The sequence below is a fragment of the Aspergillus foveolatus genome (genome assembly GCF_047715535.1).
Source record: "Aspergillus foveolatus strain CBS 279.81 unplaced genomic scaffold BDW70scaffold_47, whole genome shotgun sequence".
NCBI lineage: Eukaryota > Fungi > Ascomycota > Eurotiomycetes > Eurotiales > Aspergillaceae > Aspergillus > Aspergillus foveolatus.
The window spans coordinates 92139-110082 of record NW_027396111.1 but is presented as its reverse complement, the minus strand read 5'-3'; the positions used below and the strand labels follow the sequence as shown (position 1 = coordinate 110082).

The 17944-nt window shown below is 51.4% G+C and overlaps 8 protein-coding genes across 8 annotated transcripts; 5 read left to right on the top strand and 3 right to left on the bottom strand.

Moving 5' to 3' along the window:
* Window positions 1-189: 189 nt before the first annotated feature.
* On the top strand, window positions 190-663 carry BDW70DRAFT_162291 (nuclear transport factor 2 family protein; the record flags this gene model as incomplete). Its single annotated transcript, XM_073741107.1, has 1 exon — window positions 190-663. One exon carries the CDS (start codon window positions 190-192, stop codon window positions 661-663), a length of 474 nt encoding a protein of 157 aa, XP_073593568.1.
* A 229-nt stretch (window positions 664-892) lies between these two features.
* Window positions 893-1942, top strand: BDW70DRAFT_152198 (zinc-binding alcohol dehydrogenase family protein; the record flags this gene model as incomplete). The annotated part of the gene is made up of 1 exon (XM_073739401.1): window positions 893-1942. The coding sequence occupies one exon, from the start codon at window positions 893-895 to the stop codon at window positions 1940-1942; it is 1050 nt and encodes a 349-aa protein (XP_073593567.1).
* Window positions 1943-2182: 240 nt separating this feature from the next.
* BDW70DRAFT_162289 (phytanoyl-CoA dioxygenase family protein) lies at window positions 2183-3085 on the bottom strand (the record flags this gene model as incomplete). The annotated part of the gene is made up of 1 exon (XM_073741106.1): window positions 2183-3085. One exon carries the CDS (start codon window positions 3083-3085, stop codon window positions 2183-2185), a length of 903 nt encoding a protein of 300 aa, XP_073593566.1.
* A 475-nt stretch (window positions 3086-3560) lies between these two features.
* BDW70DRAFT_169900 (O-methyltransferase) lies at window positions 3561-4948 on the bottom strand (the record flags this gene model as incomplete). Its single annotated transcript, XM_073742802.1, has 3 exons — window positions 3561-4085; window positions 4149-4661; window positions 4718-4948. 3 exons carry the CDS (start codon window positions 4946-4948, stop codon window positions 3561-3563), a joined length of 1269 nt encoding a protein of 422 aa, XP_073593565.1.
* Window positions 4949-5419: 471 nt separating this feature from the next.
* BDW70DRAFT_169899 (SDR family NAD(P)-dependent oxidoreductase) lies at window positions 5420-6467 on the top strand (the record flags this gene model as incomplete). The annotated part of the gene is made up of 4 exons (XM_073742801.1): window positions 5420-5483; window positions 5537-5645; window positions 5704-6167; window positions 6232-6467. The coding sequence occupies 4 exons, from the start codon at window positions 5420-5422 to the stop codon at window positions 6465-6467; spliced, it is 873 nt and encodes a 290-aa protein (XP_073593564.1).
* Window positions 6468-6753: 286 nt separating this feature from the next.
* On the top strand, window positions 6754-8078 carry BDW70DRAFT_162286 (O-methyltransferase; the record flags this gene model as incomplete). Its single annotated transcript, XM_073741105.1, has 5 exons — window positions 6754-6801; window positions 6853-6988; window positions 7041-7055; window positions 7112-7238; window positions 7295-8078. The coding sequence occupies 5 exons, from the start codon at window positions 6754-6756 to the stop codon at window positions 8076-8078; spliced, it is 1110 nt and encodes a 369-aa protein (XP_073593563.1).
* Window positions 8079-8718: 640 nt separating this feature from the next.
* BDW70DRAFT_162285 (ketoacyl-synt-domain-containing protein) lies at window positions 8719-15744 on the top strand (the record flags this gene model as incomplete). The annotated part of the gene is made up of 5 exons (XM_073741104.1): window positions 8719-9285; window positions 9341-10818; window positions 10871-13043; window positions 13098-13649; window positions 13717-15744. 5 exons carry the CDS (start codon window positions 8719-8721, stop codon window positions 15742-15744), a joined length of 6798 nt encoding a protein of 2265 aa, XP_073593562.1.
* Window positions 15745-16261: 517 nt separating this feature from the next.
* Window positions 16262-17377, bottom strand: BDW70DRAFT_162284 (transferase; the record flags this gene model as incomplete). The annotated part of the gene is made up of 1 exon (XM_073741103.1): window positions 16262-17377. The coding sequence occupies one exon, from the start codon at window positions 17375-17377 to the stop codon at window positions 16262-16264; it is 1116 nt and encodes a 371-aa protein (XP_073593561.1).
* Between the last annotated feature and the right edge of the window lie 567 nt (window positions 17378-17944).

The following is a 17944-nucleotide window of genomic DNA, read 5'->3' as shown; positions in this document are numbered from 1 at the left end:
AATCGTGTCGGCGCTATCTGCGAGGAGCTTTCCATTGTTTAAACGAAATGCCTTAGGCGCAGGTTGGTCTACTTATACCGCAGTTTCCACATCATGCCAGACTGCCATAGAACGTGCCTATTACCAAGCGCCAACCCTTCGTATCTCCAAATTCCTATTACCTTTCCTAAGACCAGGTTCAGGATAACCATGGGGAATCAGCACACCGACTACGAGCTCATCCGCAACACCCTTGCCATCTATCCTTTCGCAGTCGACTCTAAGGACTGGTCGGCCGTGCAATCAGTCTTTACCGAGGATGCACGCATCCATTTCACATTTCTTGGAACTGCGGGCGAGATGCGAGGACCTATTGCCCTCCTTGCATTCATTCAGCGGGCAGCCCACAACACCCACTCACAGCATGCAATCACAACGCAGAGGATTGAAGTTACCGGATCGGATAGCGCAGAGGCTACGACTTATATGGCCGTGACTCATGTGGCGGATGCTAATCATCGACAAAAGGGGGAGGTGCATTATGCCTGGGGTAAGGTGGTGGACAGATTGGTCAAGAGGCCGGTTGACACTGATGGGACCTTGGCGTGGAGGGTCCAGGAACGGCATGTGTACGAGCAATTGCCGAGCATGGGGGAGCTCAAGTTGTTTAGAGAAGGGCACTGATGCATTTTGGGCGGAGAAATGGGTGTGACTCTTTGGAAAAGCAACGCATATCTTGACCGCTACCTGCCTGACTGAGCGCAGCTGCAATCAACACTGAAAGTAATGGACCAGAAAATGAATGCTCTAAGCAAAGCAGGGGTAGCGACAACTAAACACTTACTTTCTCTAAGTTTCTTAAGAAGCCTACAACGACCGAGTATCGAAAGGGATAATTAACATCACTCCCACTATGTCCAATACAGCCGCTTGGATCAACTCTGAGAGAGCTTCCCCTTTAGAGGTTAAAGAAGCCCCAACCCACACTCCGGGCCCTAATGAGATCCTCGTCCGCAACCGCGCTGTGGCAATCAACCACATAGATTGCTTGATCCAAAAGACCGCCTTCCACCCAATGAAATACCCAGCAATTCTTGGCCAAGACATCGCCGGTGAAGTAGTCGCTGTGGGTCCAGGCGTGACGGGCTTCAAGAAAGGCGATCGTATCCTCGGCCATGCCATCCTTTACGCTACCCAGGAAACTCGCGATGGTGCTTTCCAGCAGTACACAATTGTGAAGACAAACTTGGCTGCCAGCATTCCCCAATGGATTACCTTTGAAGCTGCCTGTGTGCTACCTGTTGGACTCTCGACGGCTGCGTGTGCCTTATTCCAGGAGCAGGATCTGGGCTTACGCTTACCAGCGGCAGTACTAGCTGCAGACGGACCTCCAAGAGCTGGCTCATACCAAAGAGAAATAGGAACCGTTTTGATCTGGGGCGGTTCATCGAGTGTGGGCAGCAACGCCATCCAACTCGCCGTGGCAGCCGGCTATGAAGTCGTCGCCACAACATCGCAACGCAATTTCTCATATGTGCGCGCTCTCGGTGCGAGTCAGGTCTTTGACTATCATTCGCCCCAAGTAGTTGAGCAACTGGTTCAAGCTCTAGGCGGGAAAAGGCTAGCAGGTGCGCTGGATTGCATTGGGTTTGCGGCTGCCACGACAACCGCGACGGTCGTTGCAAAGTGCGAGGGCACCAAGAGGGTGTCTACCACCTTACCAGTCCCTCTGGATATTCCAACTGGTGTCAATATCAAGCAGATTCGCGGCGATGAGCTTCGCGATAATCATGTTGGAAGGTCGATATACAATGCATTCCTGCCATGGGCACTTCAGTCCGGGGTATATATACCTGCGCCAGAACCAATGGTTGTTGGCGATGGTCTGGAGAGTGTGCAGGGGGCTATTGATCGGTTGAACGAGGGTGTTTCGGCGCGGAAGGTGGTAGTGAGTCTCGCCTAGTATGGAACACCCATCTCGTTCTCTATCCTCAATTGGCGATATGCGTGTTTTGTGATGTTGGTGGTCATTCGGTCTAGTAGGCGCAATTGACAACACAGTCCTATACAGAAATGTTCACGTATTAAACCAGGTTGATCACCAAGGAATTTGATATCAAATTGTTTCTAAAACGCCATGACTTCAGATATGTAACGGATGGCCTTGCTTAGAATCACAACACGCCATACACAGTATGTATATCTAGCCGGTAGAGGTTGGTTCATTCATCTGTTTTTGCTTCAGCCCGAGACCTTGCCCAACCTCCTCCCAAGCCTTGGACCAGAAATGCACCCCTGACGTCTGGTGGAGTGGCCATCCACTTCGGAATCCGAACATTGCCTGTGCCCGATACGACATGGTTTCTGCAATCGCTCTTGGAATCGTAAGCGGGTGAGCCTCTTGAGTATTAAGCCCATTGCGACATAGATGAATTGTCAGCGCCCGGCGCACCTTGTCCGTCCGATTGGCGCCTCCACGATGAATCAGTCTACCGGAAAAGAACAGCGCCTCGCCTGGTTCCATCTCAACGGCCACTGTCTCACTCTGTTCATTGAAGGTACTCAAGTCTGCCATGGACAGATGAGAGCGTGGGATCACCCTGGTGGCGCCATTCACCTCGCGGAAGGGCGTCAATGCGCACAGGAAATTCACACATGCCTCTGGGCCGAAGGCGGGGAATTTCTCCCAGAAAGACCACAAACCCTGGTCTCGATGGAAGGGTTGCGCGTTCGCCCCAGGACCGAGGGCGATGACCTGAGCGCAGTTGATGTGGTAGCCGTCTGGGGGACCGTCAACGAGGATGCGCTCTGAGAGAGCGTGCATGAGCTCATTCTCGAGTACTTCATCGCGGAAGGTCTTACTGTTGGGCACAGCCGGGAGACGCTTTGTTTTCCCGCCGAGGAAAGCTGCCAGATCCGTGCCGGTTTTGGGAGTAATTGTATCTAGGGATGGGCTGAATTCGGCGTTCAGCCGGTTTACTTGGGATGGGCTAAGGAAGTCGGTGATGATCACTGCGCCGTCCTCATGGAAAACTTGTAGAACACTCTCAAGACCTGCTGAAGACGGCAGCCGTTGCAGGGACGGCAGAGGCAATGCAGAGCCCATTTTTCTGTTATTCCGTGTATTGTGGGAGAAGAAGAGTGCAGCGACAAACTTTGCAAGCCGGATCATACAGGCTTAAATAAATTAAGTCTTCTATGGGTATGAATGCAGATAATGTGTCCATAAGTCCATGAGAATAATTGGTGGGTAGGAGAGAGACAAATCCTCCTTCTCTTTCAGCCTGACGTGTTCATGCACGTCTGCCTAGGCGTTGTCCCTCATGACTGCATTGAGTTGCCCGTACGGGGTTATGCGATGTACAACCACGTACGCCTCCTGGTTATGTAGGGGCGCAAGCAGGATGCAAGGGGCAACTGAATTGCGTAGCTACAGTCTTTCAGTAATTGAATACACAACATACGAGGATGGGGTTGTACCAGTGACGACACGATAATTCATTCACGGTAGACATCCACTTATTCTATATCTTAATTATTGGCGCACAAAGCAACCCCAGAAGGCTTCAAAGCGCCATATATCAACGGCCGAGTTCTATAAGAGAAAGCACACTCCTAGGATGCCTATAGACCCTTAGTATACGCAACCCTGTTCCGACCTGAGCAAAGACCCCCTTCCAATCCCGAAGCGTTCTCTCTGACGTGTTAGTAAATTGATGCAGGAGCATATCATTCAACCTCATGACGCGTTCTTCTAACACGGGAATCACACCGCTTTCTTCTGGTAGTACAATATCCGAAACAAGAATTCGGCTTTTGGGGCCCAGAGCCGGCAAGATATTGCGAAGGATCTGCACAGCTTCCTTGTCTGGCCAGTCATGCAGGATATGGCGGAGCAGGTAGATGGACGCCGCTTTCACGGGCTGAGGGTCGAAGAACGAGTGCTCTTGGAACTTGATGCGTGAGGATACCGATTTGTCTAATTTCCTTTCCTGGAAGTGCTGGGCATTATCCACAGTGACCTCTGGAAGATCCTGGACTATGAAAGTGAGGTACGGGAACGCCTCGGCTAGGGCAATAGACGCGTGGCCGGTAGATCCACCCATCTGATCAATAGGAGTTAGTTAAAACGTGTTTGTTGAATATCTGGGAACTGTGTATGCACCTACATCAACAACCACGCCCTCTCCAAGTAATCCCCAATCGTAGCTTCTCATTAGGTGGCCGCTATCGAAGGCGCTAGTGCTTGAGATGGCCTGCATTGTCCTGGCGAACTGAGCGCCGCGACTCGTATCTTGGGAAACAAAATCAAAGTAGGACAGCTTGTGGCCAAATGCGATATTGTGGGCAGTTTCGTTTACCTGCCTACTGCCTGGCCACTTCTCAATTGCCTCGAGATGCTTGGCGGCCGTTGGGATGATGGTGCTGGAGATATACTGTGCCCAGTGCGAGAGGCTTTCATCTAGGGCGATCTGCCGAGACACCATGCTGTGCCCTACACACCCAGCCTCGGGCTCTTCAAAGAGTCCACTCCCCATGACGAGTCCAAGGGCACTTCGGAGGATTCGCTCAGGAGCTCCAGACGCTTGAGCCAGTTGTACGTAATCTATCGTGCCGTTGGCGGGGACCAGGTTGGGTATGTTGAAGTGGCAGAGCCATTTGAATGCACAGATCACTTGATACTGCTCGTGCGATTAGTAACTGCTAAATACGATTGCAAAAAAGAGGTTATTCGAACATCAACTGTCAAGTTGATCAGGAAGCTACCTGTATCGTGGCTGAGTTTGAGAAGTTGAAAGGCCGCTTCAATCAGGTTCAACCGGGCAGCACTTAATTCCGGCGGAATGACGTCTGTTGGCCTAGCATTTTGCGCCTCTAGGCTTTCTGCAATGAGGCTAGCATTGGTTGAGACCTGTTCGGCGTACAGTATGAGCTGGGAGGCAAGGCTTGGCTTCGCTGGGGCCTTCATTCTGACCACCATAAATGATGGTAAAAGATGCACTACACGGTAAGCAAAGACTAGCCTTGTGCTATATGGAAGGACGAGAAGATGCACATAAGAGTAAGTTCTCTTACTTATTCGGCCTTCCATTCTTCTATGCGTATATTCAATAGGGGAGCAGAACACAAGGTAGGAAGCGGAGCTCATGTTAGCAGGACGCGGCCCTTGTTCATGCAAGGGACATAGGAAGAATGTATCACCAATTTAGGTCTTAGTTTTGCTGTGTGTGGGTTCAACAGATGCGTAAGATACCGAGTATGTGGCCACCTTCTCATCAGCAAGGTTCCGGTGTGACACGGCCCTTGGGTATGCAAAGGATTCCTTTGAAGTCTGTAGACCGCATATCGTGAAAGTAAAAGTACTACCCCTCTGCTACTCAACATACCCTGAAGTGAGGGCCAGTTTCTTCCAACTGTTCCAGAGCAGGCGACTTACCAGATGGAGGCAGGAGAGTTATTCTCAGTCAAAGGCATCGTCGCAGTTATCACGGGAGGAGGCACAGGTAGGCTAGCCTTCTACGAGCACTCTTTGTGCATGCATCCTAATTATTCCCAGGCATTGGGCTCATGATAACGAAAGCCCTGGCTCTAAATGGAGCATCCAAAGTCTACATCATCGGACGACGAGAGGAGAAGCTGCGCGAAGCTGCCCAATTCCATCCAAGGTATCAATGCAACATCTTGACCATCAAGTCGAACAAGCGGTATTGATGCACTTCTCAGTATCACGCCACTGCAGGGAGACGTCACCAAGGGCGAAGATCTCGAGCGCCTAGCGAGAACTGTGAAACAAGAGACTGGTTACATCGACCTTGTCGTCGCCAATGCCGGCATAACTGGGCCCAGTTTGCAGAGCCTCAAACCAGGATACACACTGGCCGAGTATGTACAACATGCCTGGGCTACACCCATGCAGGAGTTTAATGCGGTGTATGAGCTCAACTGCACGGCCGTCTATTACACCATTCTCGCTTTCCTTGAGCTTCTCGACGAGGGGAACCGGCGGGGAGCGTATCAGAAATGCAGGAGCCAGGTGATTGCCATAGCAAGCTGCGCAAGCTTCCTCCGCAACCCGTTTGGTGGATATGCGTACTGCAGCAGCAAGGCTGGACTGGTCTCAATGATGAAATGTTTTTCTACTCATTGCGTGCCATGGGCGATTCGGTTCAATGTGATTGCCCCGGGCTGTGCGTTCACCATCCAAGTCTATCACGAGCTTGGCAAAGGATATTGACTAATGCATTATCTTAGTGTTTCCTTCTGAGATGTCTTCCTCACTTTTTGACTCATTTAGGGTCAGGACGGATATTCCTACCACGGAGGAGGGCGCGTTTGCACGGTCCTGGCAACCAGCCGAGAGAGCAGGATCAGTCGACGACATGGCTGGGGTTATATTGTACGTGGCATCCAAGGCTGGGTCGTTTTTGAACGGAAGTGTCCTCTTAGTGGACGGCGGCAAGGTTGCCACAATGCCCAGCACATATTAGTTGGTAGAAGCAGCCGTACACGACGTTGATTCTGCAGATGCTCAACGAAAGGGCGGTGTACATGTAGCTGCCCTATAACGCAAGCTTTCCCCTTTGTCAATTGAAATAGAGAAGCATAGCTTGAAATTTAAGGAAAAGCTTCATAAGATTCCCGCAAATCGTTCAGCCTCTGGCCAAATCTGTTCCCAGCCTGAGTGGTTTCATCCGACCACATATATAATTAGGCGAATAATTCCGGAAACTACCTTACTCTTTTTGTAGTACCTGTACTAGCGACATCACTACCATGGCTTTTCCCGAGGCTCGTAGAAAACTACTGAAATCGGTGACCCTGGTGAGTTATTCCACACCCTCGTCCGACAACACTGACTCTGATCCCTTCCAGGCCCCCGCGTTAGGGTTCGTGCCCGTGGCGGTGCACTTTCAGCTTTTCGACTGTTTGCAAGCAATTGGCGGACCGGCCACTGCGCAAGATGTGTATGAAGTCCACAGACAAAAGAATGATATCGAGACCAAGCTGTGTATGCCAACCTTTAAGTGGTTTGATCTCCCAGTACTAACGAAGGATCTCAGCTGTCGCGCTGGCTAGTAAATCTTCCACTTTGGCCCGTTCCAGAAGGTTGAATACTCACTATAGAGTGCAGGTGACACTCTGTTTTCCATGGGTGCCCTTGGCCTCCTCGACATCCTCCCAGGCGACGTATACCAGGCAAATGACGTGACCAAGTTCCTCGTTGAACAACCCTCCTCCCAGCACGGGGCACTGCATTTGTAAGTCCATAGCTTGTGCCAGCTACCTATTGCCATTAACAACTCACATGACCCAGCACGACAGAAGTACTGCTCGGCTCAGCGTTTCTCATGAGGCGACTCGTCGACACCGATTTCGAGTACCCGTTCCAGGAATGCAAAACACCCTTCCAGTACGCCTATGAATGTATGGGAAGTGACATTGCGCGCGAGCACGCTTACTCAATTATGGCCTTTACCGGTCGCCTCGAAAGCTTCAATAGCTTCATGACGGGTAAGTTCGGACGCGGTGAGCCTATGCCCAGTCGTGTCCAGAAACTTGGATATGACCTTGCGGGCCTGCTCACGCAGAAAGACCACGACATTCAGCCACCTGTCATCGTAGATATTGGCGGTGGACGGGGCGAGCTGCTCCTGGAGCTCAAAGATGCTTTTCCCCACCTGGGACGAGAGAACCTCGTGTTGCAGGAGTACAATCCGGCGATCGGCGAAGTGCCTGGAGTGACTGAGATGTTGTGGGACTACAAGGGCACAGGGCCACAGCATGAACAACCGGTCAAGGGGGCATTGGTCTACTCGTTGGCGTTTGTTCTGCATAACCTTTCCAACATTGAAACTGTCAGGCTATTGAGGAAGATTGCTGTGGCGATGAATTCCCGGTCACGGATCCTTATCCAGGAGCTTACGAAGAATGCCATAAGCGCAACTACGCATGCGGCTATGATTATTATGTATGGTGGGAGGGAAAGGACGAGTGCTGAGTGGAGAGAGCTGGCTGCTGAGGCTGGGTTGATGGTTACTTTTGAGGTGTTTCCACCTGTAGGGGAGTGTCTTGTTGAGATGCGCAAACTCTCAAATTGATATAATCGCTACTACCTTGTGAATATTCAATCCACCTTTGGATTATCTGTGTCCCATTAACCTAGCCCTCACAAGTAGGCAGACACGCTCAATGAGGTTAAGCGCTTCGTCCTTGCCTTGCTTGAACCCTTCGGCTGAATGACCCAGCCTAGCAATACGTGCACACTTCTTCGGAACAAGAAGCATTAATGCATGTGAATGTATGTCTTTTGCACACCGCCTCTAGGTGCAGTTCCTACTTTTATCGAGTCTAACGAAGGGGCATATCCTGGCCGACGTAAGGTGCAATCAACGGGATGGGCACCAAATCAACTACTGACTGTAAGGAGGCGTCCGGCGCCTTGTCAATTCAAGGGACTATACATATGCAGCAGGAATTCCAGGGGCCCTAATTACACTAACACCGGATGTTCCCAAGAATGAATGGATAGCATTGGTTATGATCCAGCCAGTTACGCCTGCCATGGGCTCATGCGTTGGCTCCTCGTTATTTTTGAAGTTGTGTGACCGTCTATTTCTCTATCCCTTTCAGCAGGCCATGAAGCTTTCGCTAATAATAACGCCTGAGGTACGTCTGGTCTGTAGAGAACCACCGGCCCGTCTGTCCATGATATATAGCCGAGAGTACTCCTAACCGAACATGTCGAGCCATTTCAAGCTATACCTCTTCGGAGACCAGACATTTCGCCCCAGGACCCATTTCAGGGCCTTGTTGGCGAACCGAGACAATGCGGTCCTCGATGATTTCCTTACCAAGGCTTACAGTAGGATACGGTCAGAATTGTTCCGATTGCCAAAACAAGACAGGGATCACTTCCCTAGATTCACCTGTCTCGAGGATCTTGTCTTTTGGCAGCCAGGTGAAGATGAGAGGCGATGTGTGCCGCTTGAAATGGCACTGCTCTGTCTCTATCAACTGGGTGAATTCATCAGACAAGCAGACCAAGTTGACTTAGCAGCTCACAAGATTTGTGTTACTGGTCTTTGCACTGGGGCACTAGCAGCAGCAGCGGTGAGCTGTAGTCGCAGCATTTTAGACCTTGTTCCGCTAGGTCTCGATGCCATTGTCGCTGCTTTCAGAACAGGCCTTCTGGTGACTGATTTCGCTTATCGTCTCGCCTCACCCCTTGATGGCGGGCAAAGCTGGTCTGTTTTTGTTCAAAATCCGACAGCAGTGAGTGCCATAGATGAGTTCTGCGCGGAAACGGTAAGATTTCCTTGTAACGCGTGAACACCTTCAACTGATATATGATGTTGTCCAGAGATTGATCGTCAAACCATATGTGAGCGTCTATGCCCCAAACGGCATAACGGTCAGTGGTCCCCCTGGGGTTCTTCGGATGCTCGTGCAGTCAAGCTACTTCAAGGACTTGAGACACGAGTTTATTCCGGTACACGGGCCATACCACACCTCTGACCTATACACCAAGCAAGATGTAGAAGATGTTGTTGGAAACATCTTCGAAGAATCTAGCATCAGGATGAGTCCTTCACATCACCCCCTGTTGTCCACTGCCGGTGTCAACGTTGAAGGGAACGATTTTGCTGCGGTTATGGCTGCGGCGGTTCGTGAAGTCCTGATAGAACCGATCCGATGGGATGAAATACTGCGGGCGTTAAGGGCTCGTATTCACCAAGCTGGCCCACAGACTTTCAGCGTTGTTCCCATCGGATCGACGGCGGACCAGTTGATATACGCCGCACTTCAACGAACTTCATTTGTTGAACTCGCACCTCGTTTCCCAGGCCAAGCGCAGAGCCCGACAACCGTAACTAAAGAAGGCAATGGCGTCATCTCGACCAAACCCGCGAAGCCGAAACTCGCCATCATCGGCATGGCTGGGCGTTTTCCTGGAGCGAAAGACATTGAGGCCTTTTGGGATCTGCTCTATCGGGGCCTTGACGTGCACATGCCTGTGCCTGCACTCCGCTGGGATATCCGAACACACGTAGACCCTACCGGCCGCCGAAAAAACACCGGCGCCACTCCATTCGGGTGCTGGCTTGATGATCCAGCTGGCTTTGACGCCCCCTTTTTTAGCATCTCTCCCAGAGAGGCACCACAAATTGACCCAGCGCAGCGGCTCGCACTCATGACCGCATATGAAGCAATCGAGCAGGCGGGAATCGTTTCTGACGCCACGCCGTCGACGAGACGAGACCGTGTCGGTGTCTTCTACGGTGTGACAAGCAATGATTGGATGGAGACGAATAGCGCTCAGGATATCGATACCTATTTCATCCCTGGCGGAAACCGGGCTTTTATTCCGGGCCGTATTAACTACTGCTTTAAGTTTAGCGGGCCAAGCTATGCGATTGATACGGCATGTTCTTCTAGTCTTGCAGGCATCCATCTCGCATGCAATGCCCTCTGGCAGGGGGATATTGATACAGCCATTGCTGGAGGGACCAATGTTCTTACCAATCCAGACTTTACGGCAGGTCTTGACCGTGGTCACTTTCTTTCGAGGACTGGAAACTGCAAGACATTTGATGACGAGGCTGATGGCTATTGCAGGGGAGAAGGTATTGGGACGGTGATCATCAAGCGTTTAGAGGATGCCCTGGCAGATAGTGATCCTATTCTGGGCGTCATCTCAGGGGCTTATACGAACCACTCGGCAGAGTCCACATCTATTACACGGCCACATTCGGATGCCCAGCGAGCTGTTTTCAATCGGATTTTGAACCAAGCAGCAGTTGATCCCTATAGCATCAGCTATGTTGAAATGCACGGAACGTAAGTGAGTCTTTTGCCCAGCTGCCTATGCTTGTAACTGATCGTGCTGTAGGGGTACACAAGCAGGTGATGCTGGGGAAATGGCCAGCGTCCTCGATGTTTTTGCACCAAGATGGACAAAAACCAGAAGATGCCGGTCAAGCCACGAGGCTCTCTACCTGGGGTCAGCTAAAGCCAACATTGGCCATGGTGAGGCCGCCTCGGGGGTTTCAAGTCTCATCAAGGTCCTTCTGATGATGCAGAAAGACACAATCGTCCCCCACTGCGGAATAAAAACAAAAATAAACCGCAAGTTCCCGACAGACCTGTGCGATCGAAACGTGCATATCGCCTTACAGCCAACCGCCTGGCCGAGGACAGATTCCTTACAACCCAGACGAGCCTTCGTAAACAACTTCAGCGCAGCAGGTGGAAACACAGCGTTGATGATTGAGGACCCCCCTGCTCAAACTCAACCAAGCAAGGGCACTACTGACGACACGCGTGCAATCCATATCATTGCAGTCTCTGCCAAGGTTGGAATTTCTCTGCAGGGGAACCTCCAATCTTTGCTGGGTTACTTGAGACAGAATCCCGACGTCTGCCTCGGTCAACTTTCGTACACGACGACCGCACGCCGCATGCATCATCCCCACCGGGCTGCATTGACAGGAAAAAGCGTTGGAGAGATCTGTACACAGATTGAAACCGCTTTAAGTGATGGTATGGGGATGAAGCGATCCAAGAATAGGCCTAAAGTCGTCTTTACATTCACCGGACAGGGCGCCCAGTATCCAGGAATGGGACGGGAATACTTTGAGTATTTCTCTGTCTTCCGCACTGAAATCTGTCGGCTGGATCAGATAGGTCAGTCACTAGGATTTCCCTCTGTCCTTCCAGTGATGCAATCGGCCGAACGCGATATCGGGCTGTTTTCAACCACGGCAGTTCAACTCGCCAGCGTATATATGCAGGTGGCTCTCTGCAAGCTGTGGGCTTCGTGGAACATCACTCCCACTGCAGTTCTGGGACACAGCCTTGGCGAATACGCTGCTCTCCATATTGCGGGCGTGCTCTCCGAGGTCGAGACAATCTACCTTGTCGGGAAGCGCGCGGTACTTCTGCAGGAGAAGTGCGCAAGAGCAACACATTCGATGCTTGTCGTTAGGGGCTCCGCTAGCGAAATCGAAACTTTTTTATCAGGAGAGACCTATGAAGTGTCCTGCATAAATTCGCCAGTCGAAACGGTCCTCAGTGGGCCGAGAGAGCACATCTCCATGTTGAAGGAGCTTCTTGCCAAGTCAGGACTAAAGTCGACATTACTGCATGTGCCTTACGCATTCCATTCCTCTCAGGTCGACTGTATTCTGTCAGAATTTAGCATGGCAACTAGTTCGGTCACGTTCTGCAGGCCCATAATCCCCATAGTGAGACCTCTTGATGGCCAAATAATCGACGATGATGGCAGCTTTGACGCCAAGTACCTCGTAGCTCACACGCGTGAGCCCGTTAACATGCTTCGAGCACTCCAGACAGCCCACAGCCAGAATGTGATCACAGATCAAACCATTGTGGTCGAGATTGGACCGCACCCAGCGGTTTCCAGCATGGTGAAGTCAGTCCTAGGGAGCCGGGTAGAAACCCTTCCCTCAGCACAACGTGCCCAGTCGATCTGGCAGGTTCTCACGGCAGCGCTATCATCTCTGTACCGCGCTGGAGCCATGATAGATTGGACAGGGTACCATCGAGACTTTCCAGCTACTCACAAAGTTCTGCCACTTCCAGCATACAGTTGGCATCTGAAAAACTACTGGATGCAGTATGTACATGACTGGTCATTGCGCAAGGGAGAACCCGCCTTGACGGACGCTGGCACGGGCACTACCCTAGAGAGCACAACCATACACCGTGTCATCGAAGAAACACATCATTCCCAGGATGTGCGTATCGTCGTAGAGGCGGATATTGCGCGCAGGGACCTAAGTCCACTCGTTCAGGGTCACGAGGTAGATGGCATTCCACTGTGCACCCCTTCAGTCTATGCAGACATTGCACTTACTATAGGGACATACGTGCTTCAGCGGTACTGTCCGTTGCAGGCAGAGGAAAGCGTGGTGGACGTGTCAGACATGACTATTACAAAAGCTCTCATCCTACGAGCTGACATGCCTCAGCAGCTTCTTCAGGCTCACGCAGAATTTGACTGGGCGTCGCAATCTACCACCATCAAGTTTCTATCTTTTGATGTACGCAGTTTTAGATCTCAGCCGTGGCACGACAGACAGCTAATTGATTTGTAGACGAAACAGAAACTACAGGAACACTCGCGGTGCGTTGTCCGCTTTCCGCCCAAGGGCCTCCAGGAGTCGCTTCAAGCCAGCGGAGACAACATCAAGAAACAGATGGAAGTGCTGCGAAATGGAATAGCACTAGGAACAACCGCACGCTTCAACCGCCCGATGATATATCGCATGATCAGACCATTGGCGCGTTTCCACGACGATTACAGGACAATCGATGAAATTGTGCTTAACAGCACGACGCTGGAAGCGTCCAGTCGGCTCGCATTCGGGACGGTCAAGCGCGATGGGAAATTCCACACACATCCTGCTCTCATCGATTCATTGACACAGTCTTGTGGATTTGCGATGAACTGCAATGATTCGGCCGACCTTGATGTAGAGGTCTTTATGAACCACGGTTGGGGCTCGTTTCAGATCTTTGAGCCGATCGATTTTGACAAGGTCTATTCTACCTACACAAACATGAAGTCTGGTGCTGACGGGATCTGGCACGGGGATGTGGTGGTTTTTGACGGCGATAGGGTAGTTGCCTTCTTCGGGAAGCTCGCGGTATCTCCACTGCATCCTAAAACCTACATTGTTCATGCTTGACTAATATGCTGGTTGCCTTTGCTAGATTCAAGGAGTTCCCCGCAGGGTACTGAAAGTTATCCTATCGATGGAAAGTGGAACAAAGACGCACAACCAACAGAGGTTTCACGCAGGTGGCCGCCCCCCTGTTACCTCTCTCACTACCCAGGCTCATACCTTGGGCGTGTCCATGGCGGCCAAAGCTTTATCCATCATTGCCGAGGCAAGCGGTCTCGAGCTCTCAGATCTGACGGACAGCACCGTGTTTGTTGATGCGGGCATTGACTCCCTTCTGGGCCTAGTGATTTCCGCCTCTCTGAAGGAGGAGCTCGGGGTGGACTTGGATTTCCACGCATTCTCCACGGAGTTCCCAACCGTTGCCGATCTGAAGTCGTTCCTTAGCAGCTCCTCTACGCTCTCTCCAACAGACACGGAGAGAACAGGCCGCACCGACACCAGTTCTGAAGCCGGGGTAGCTACCCCTGTCTCTGTCTCAGTTGGTTGTCCAATGGACTTCCAACGCGTGCTGGAGATCATCTCCCAGGAGAGCGGTGTTGCGGTAGAAGAACTCAACGACGAGACCAACTTTGCCGATTGCGGGGTGGACTCACTTCTCTCGCTTGTCATTGCGAGTCGACTTCAAGATGAGATTGGGCTGGCCGTGCCTCATGACTCCCTTTTCATCGATTGCCCGACCGTTCTCCATTTGAGGGGACTACTATTTGGGGGGAAAGTAGGACCACCACCCATGGCAGCAGACCTAGATCCCCATAAAAAGAGTCAGCTTCGCGATGGTCTACTTGTAGCCCGAAAAGCAGCGGTTGATGCCTTGGTGCAGAAATACACTTTAGGGTTCTCAGTGCCTCCTCCAAACCCGTCGTCCTCTTCCTCGCATTCAACTCTGTCCCAGCCTCCAGATCAAGTTGTTTTGGTCACAGGAGCCTCGGGGAGTCTCGGCGCACATCTAGTCTACCACCTTGCCCACATACCTTCGGTAAAGACGGTCGTCTGTGTCAACCGCGAGAAGAGAGTGGAACCCTACGCCCGCCAACAAAAGGCGATGCGCGACAAGGGGATCCATTTCCCTGAGACTCTCAAGTCCAAGCTCTGCGTCCTGCAAACGGACACACGAAAGCCCCTGCTAGGTCTCCCAAGGAGCGAGTACGAGAAGCTCGTCCGTTCCGTGACACACGTGATCCACAATGCTTGGCCTATGAGCGTCAAACGACCCCTATCTGCCTTTGAGCCCCAATTCCAGGTGCTGCGCAACCTCCTTGACTTTGCGGCCGACATTGTCGGGGCGCGGCTCCATTCCCCGTCCTTTAAACTGTGCTTTCAGCTTATCTCATCCATCGGCGTGGTCGGTCACTATGACCAGAGTAGCCACGGACAGACCGAGCAGCAACAAAAGGCTGTGTATGTCCCTGAGATAAGCGTGGATATTGATTCAGTGCTCCCGAACGGGTACAGCGAGGCTAAATGGGGATGCGAACGATTGATTCAAGCAACGCTGCAGCAGCACCCCTCTCGATTCCGGGCTATGATCGTGCGACTCGGCCAGATCGCCGGCTCCCGAACAAGCGGCTATTGGAATCCTATGGAGCACTTTGGGTTCCTGGTCAAGTCATCACAGACTCTGGAGGCACTACCCGATGTGCCAGGGACTGCCTTTTGGACTCCCGTCCAGGATATCGCGGCCACGCTTTCGGATCTACTGGGTCTTACTTCGGGTCCTGACCACGAACCCTACCCGATTTACCACATCGACAATCCAGTCGGCCAGCCGTGGAAGGAGCTGAATGCTGTCTTGTCTGATGCCCTTGGTATTAATCAGCTCGTCCCGTTCCGGACGTGGATGGATCGTGTTAGGGCGGCGCCGACGCGGGATAACCCAGCCACGACGCTGTTGGAGTTTTTAGAAAGCAACTACCTGCGAATGTCTTGTGGTGGGCTCATCCTTGATGTTAAGCGGGCGGTCGAGCACTCAAAGACATTATCTGCCGTGGGGCCTATTGGTGAGGAGGTGGTAAGGAAATACATCCAAGTCTGGAAAGAAATTGGATTCTTGAGCTGAGAAAAAGCCTATTTGGAGGCCCGCGTAAGCACAAGTTACCGATACCGATAGAGCCTCCCCGAGTGCACAATCTGAACAATTGCTTAGTCTGGGATTTGATAAGCCATGCAGTTGTTCTACTGACCTTAGCCTCTTCGGGGTCGTTTCGGGCGAAAATAGATATCGCCGGTCTATAACTGAGTGCTCAAGGGCCCTCTGGTTATTGGCGTTTTGACAAGACAATTGGTGATGATAATGAGGGAGGAACACACAGATAGGACCCCAGAATTTACGCCGCAAGTGCATCCATTGTCAAGACCTCACTGCTCATACAATTCCAAAGGACTAAGCAGTCTCAGCGTCTGGCTAAAGGACATGAAGTAGGAAGTCGGAGTAGAATTGTCTGGAGAAGCGGTCAGAAGCAAGTTCAAATACGGGTAATTCTATCTGCTAGGTTTGGATGAACCAAAGTACTTGCTACTGTCCTACTTCAAAGGTAACTCATCCAGTACTACTGGCACGAGCACTTGACAGTTTGCTATCGGAGCTCGAGCTTATCTTTTCCAGGAAGACTGCATTCTCCACCCTCTAATACCCAGCACATCAAGTCATCATTCCTGAACAATTCCATTGTTTCGGTATTCAACGTAATCCGCACATCCCAGGGAATCTGCTGATTGTTCTGCCTTGCGGTCGATCCAGCTGATTGTGAGGCCCTTGCAGGCATGATCAAGCACATTCCGTCGACTCCCGATGCTTGGGTGTGGAAGCCATCGATATGACCAAGATGCGACCCAAAATCGAGCTCATAGATCTCCAAACGCCTCCAGCTAGTGACATATATGTCAGCAGGGCCGTTCCGTATTGCATCCGAGATCCCATTGGACCTTATAAAAGCAATTAGATTCTGAGCGTAGAGGCCGTTGAAAGCACAACGCCTGCTTCGTATCCCGTACGCGATTTTTGCGATTGGCAGGATAGAATCCAGGCGTATCCCAAAGAGACTCTCTGTATCCTTTCCCAGTTGAGAGTGACCGGTCTCTTGGTGCCGGAAGGTATTCGAGTCTACCAAATATCGAACAGTTGTAATTGCATTACCCATGTAGGTCGGTGGAAGACAAGGCTCAAAGAAACGCCGAAGATTGACTGCCATTGCGCAGACACTTTTTGCTTGATACTTAGCCTGCTGTTCTCGGTTATTGTTGGAACCCCTGGCCTTGGCGATCGATCCCCAGAGGAGGGCAGTCACGACGTCGTTTTCGGAGAGAATTGGCGGCGTCGGGGTGTCGGAAGGCGAAGGGCAACTCCCTTGCAACAACGGCCAGAGGTACGAGCAGGCATCTTTGAGCCTGTTGATGCTGTCTGGGGAGAAGATGAAGCATTCATCGCTGAGCTGTTGGGGTAAAACTTTTGCCATGTCCGAACGTACCTGTGGCGACAGGCAGGCCAGGCACAATGAAGACGCCACAGATGCATGAACTCCTGAGTCCCGTCTATGGATTGGTTCCATATCAAGAATCAACTTGCGGTATCTTATCTCTTCGTACGCAGTTGCGTCGCGCTCTTCTGAGCTCGAATTGCAGCAACATTGTGCTAGGTGCTTGAGTATGACGTTTGCCCCGATACCGTCAAAAACAAGGTGATTGAAAGCCATGGTCAATAAAACTCCGTCCGCAATCATATTTGCCTGGAAACGAACAAGAGGTCTCGGCTGTGATGATGGTAGAGTCATTGGGAGTGGACTGTATGATTCATCAAGAGCAGCGTAGCTGATAGGAGGAGTGTTCGCTCTATCAAATGTCTTAAACGGGGAAGTAAAATTTGGATAATATTTAACTTGCAACATTGGGACCCATGTTTGAGTTGCCGTGTCGCAGGGGCGTACTTCAAACACACTCTTTTTACCTGGAAATCGCGTGGATGGGACGACTTCGCCAGTTAAGAAGGGAATTCGGGACGTCAACCGGGTTATGCCATGCGAGATATGCTTCAAAGCCTGGTCTGGATCTTGCACTCGAAAGAGTGTGGAATAAGGGATGAATAATTCCGTATTCAGATAATCTAGCGGAGTTAACGCAAAGCCGTCAAATAGATGGTTGCAATCCATCTTCTCAGCTGGGTACTTGGTCGGGAACGGTAGCGTGAAAGATTACTTTGAGGGCCGATACTGTTGTTATCAAGTGCTTGCAGAAGGCATTATCCGAGCATGTAAATATGTAGT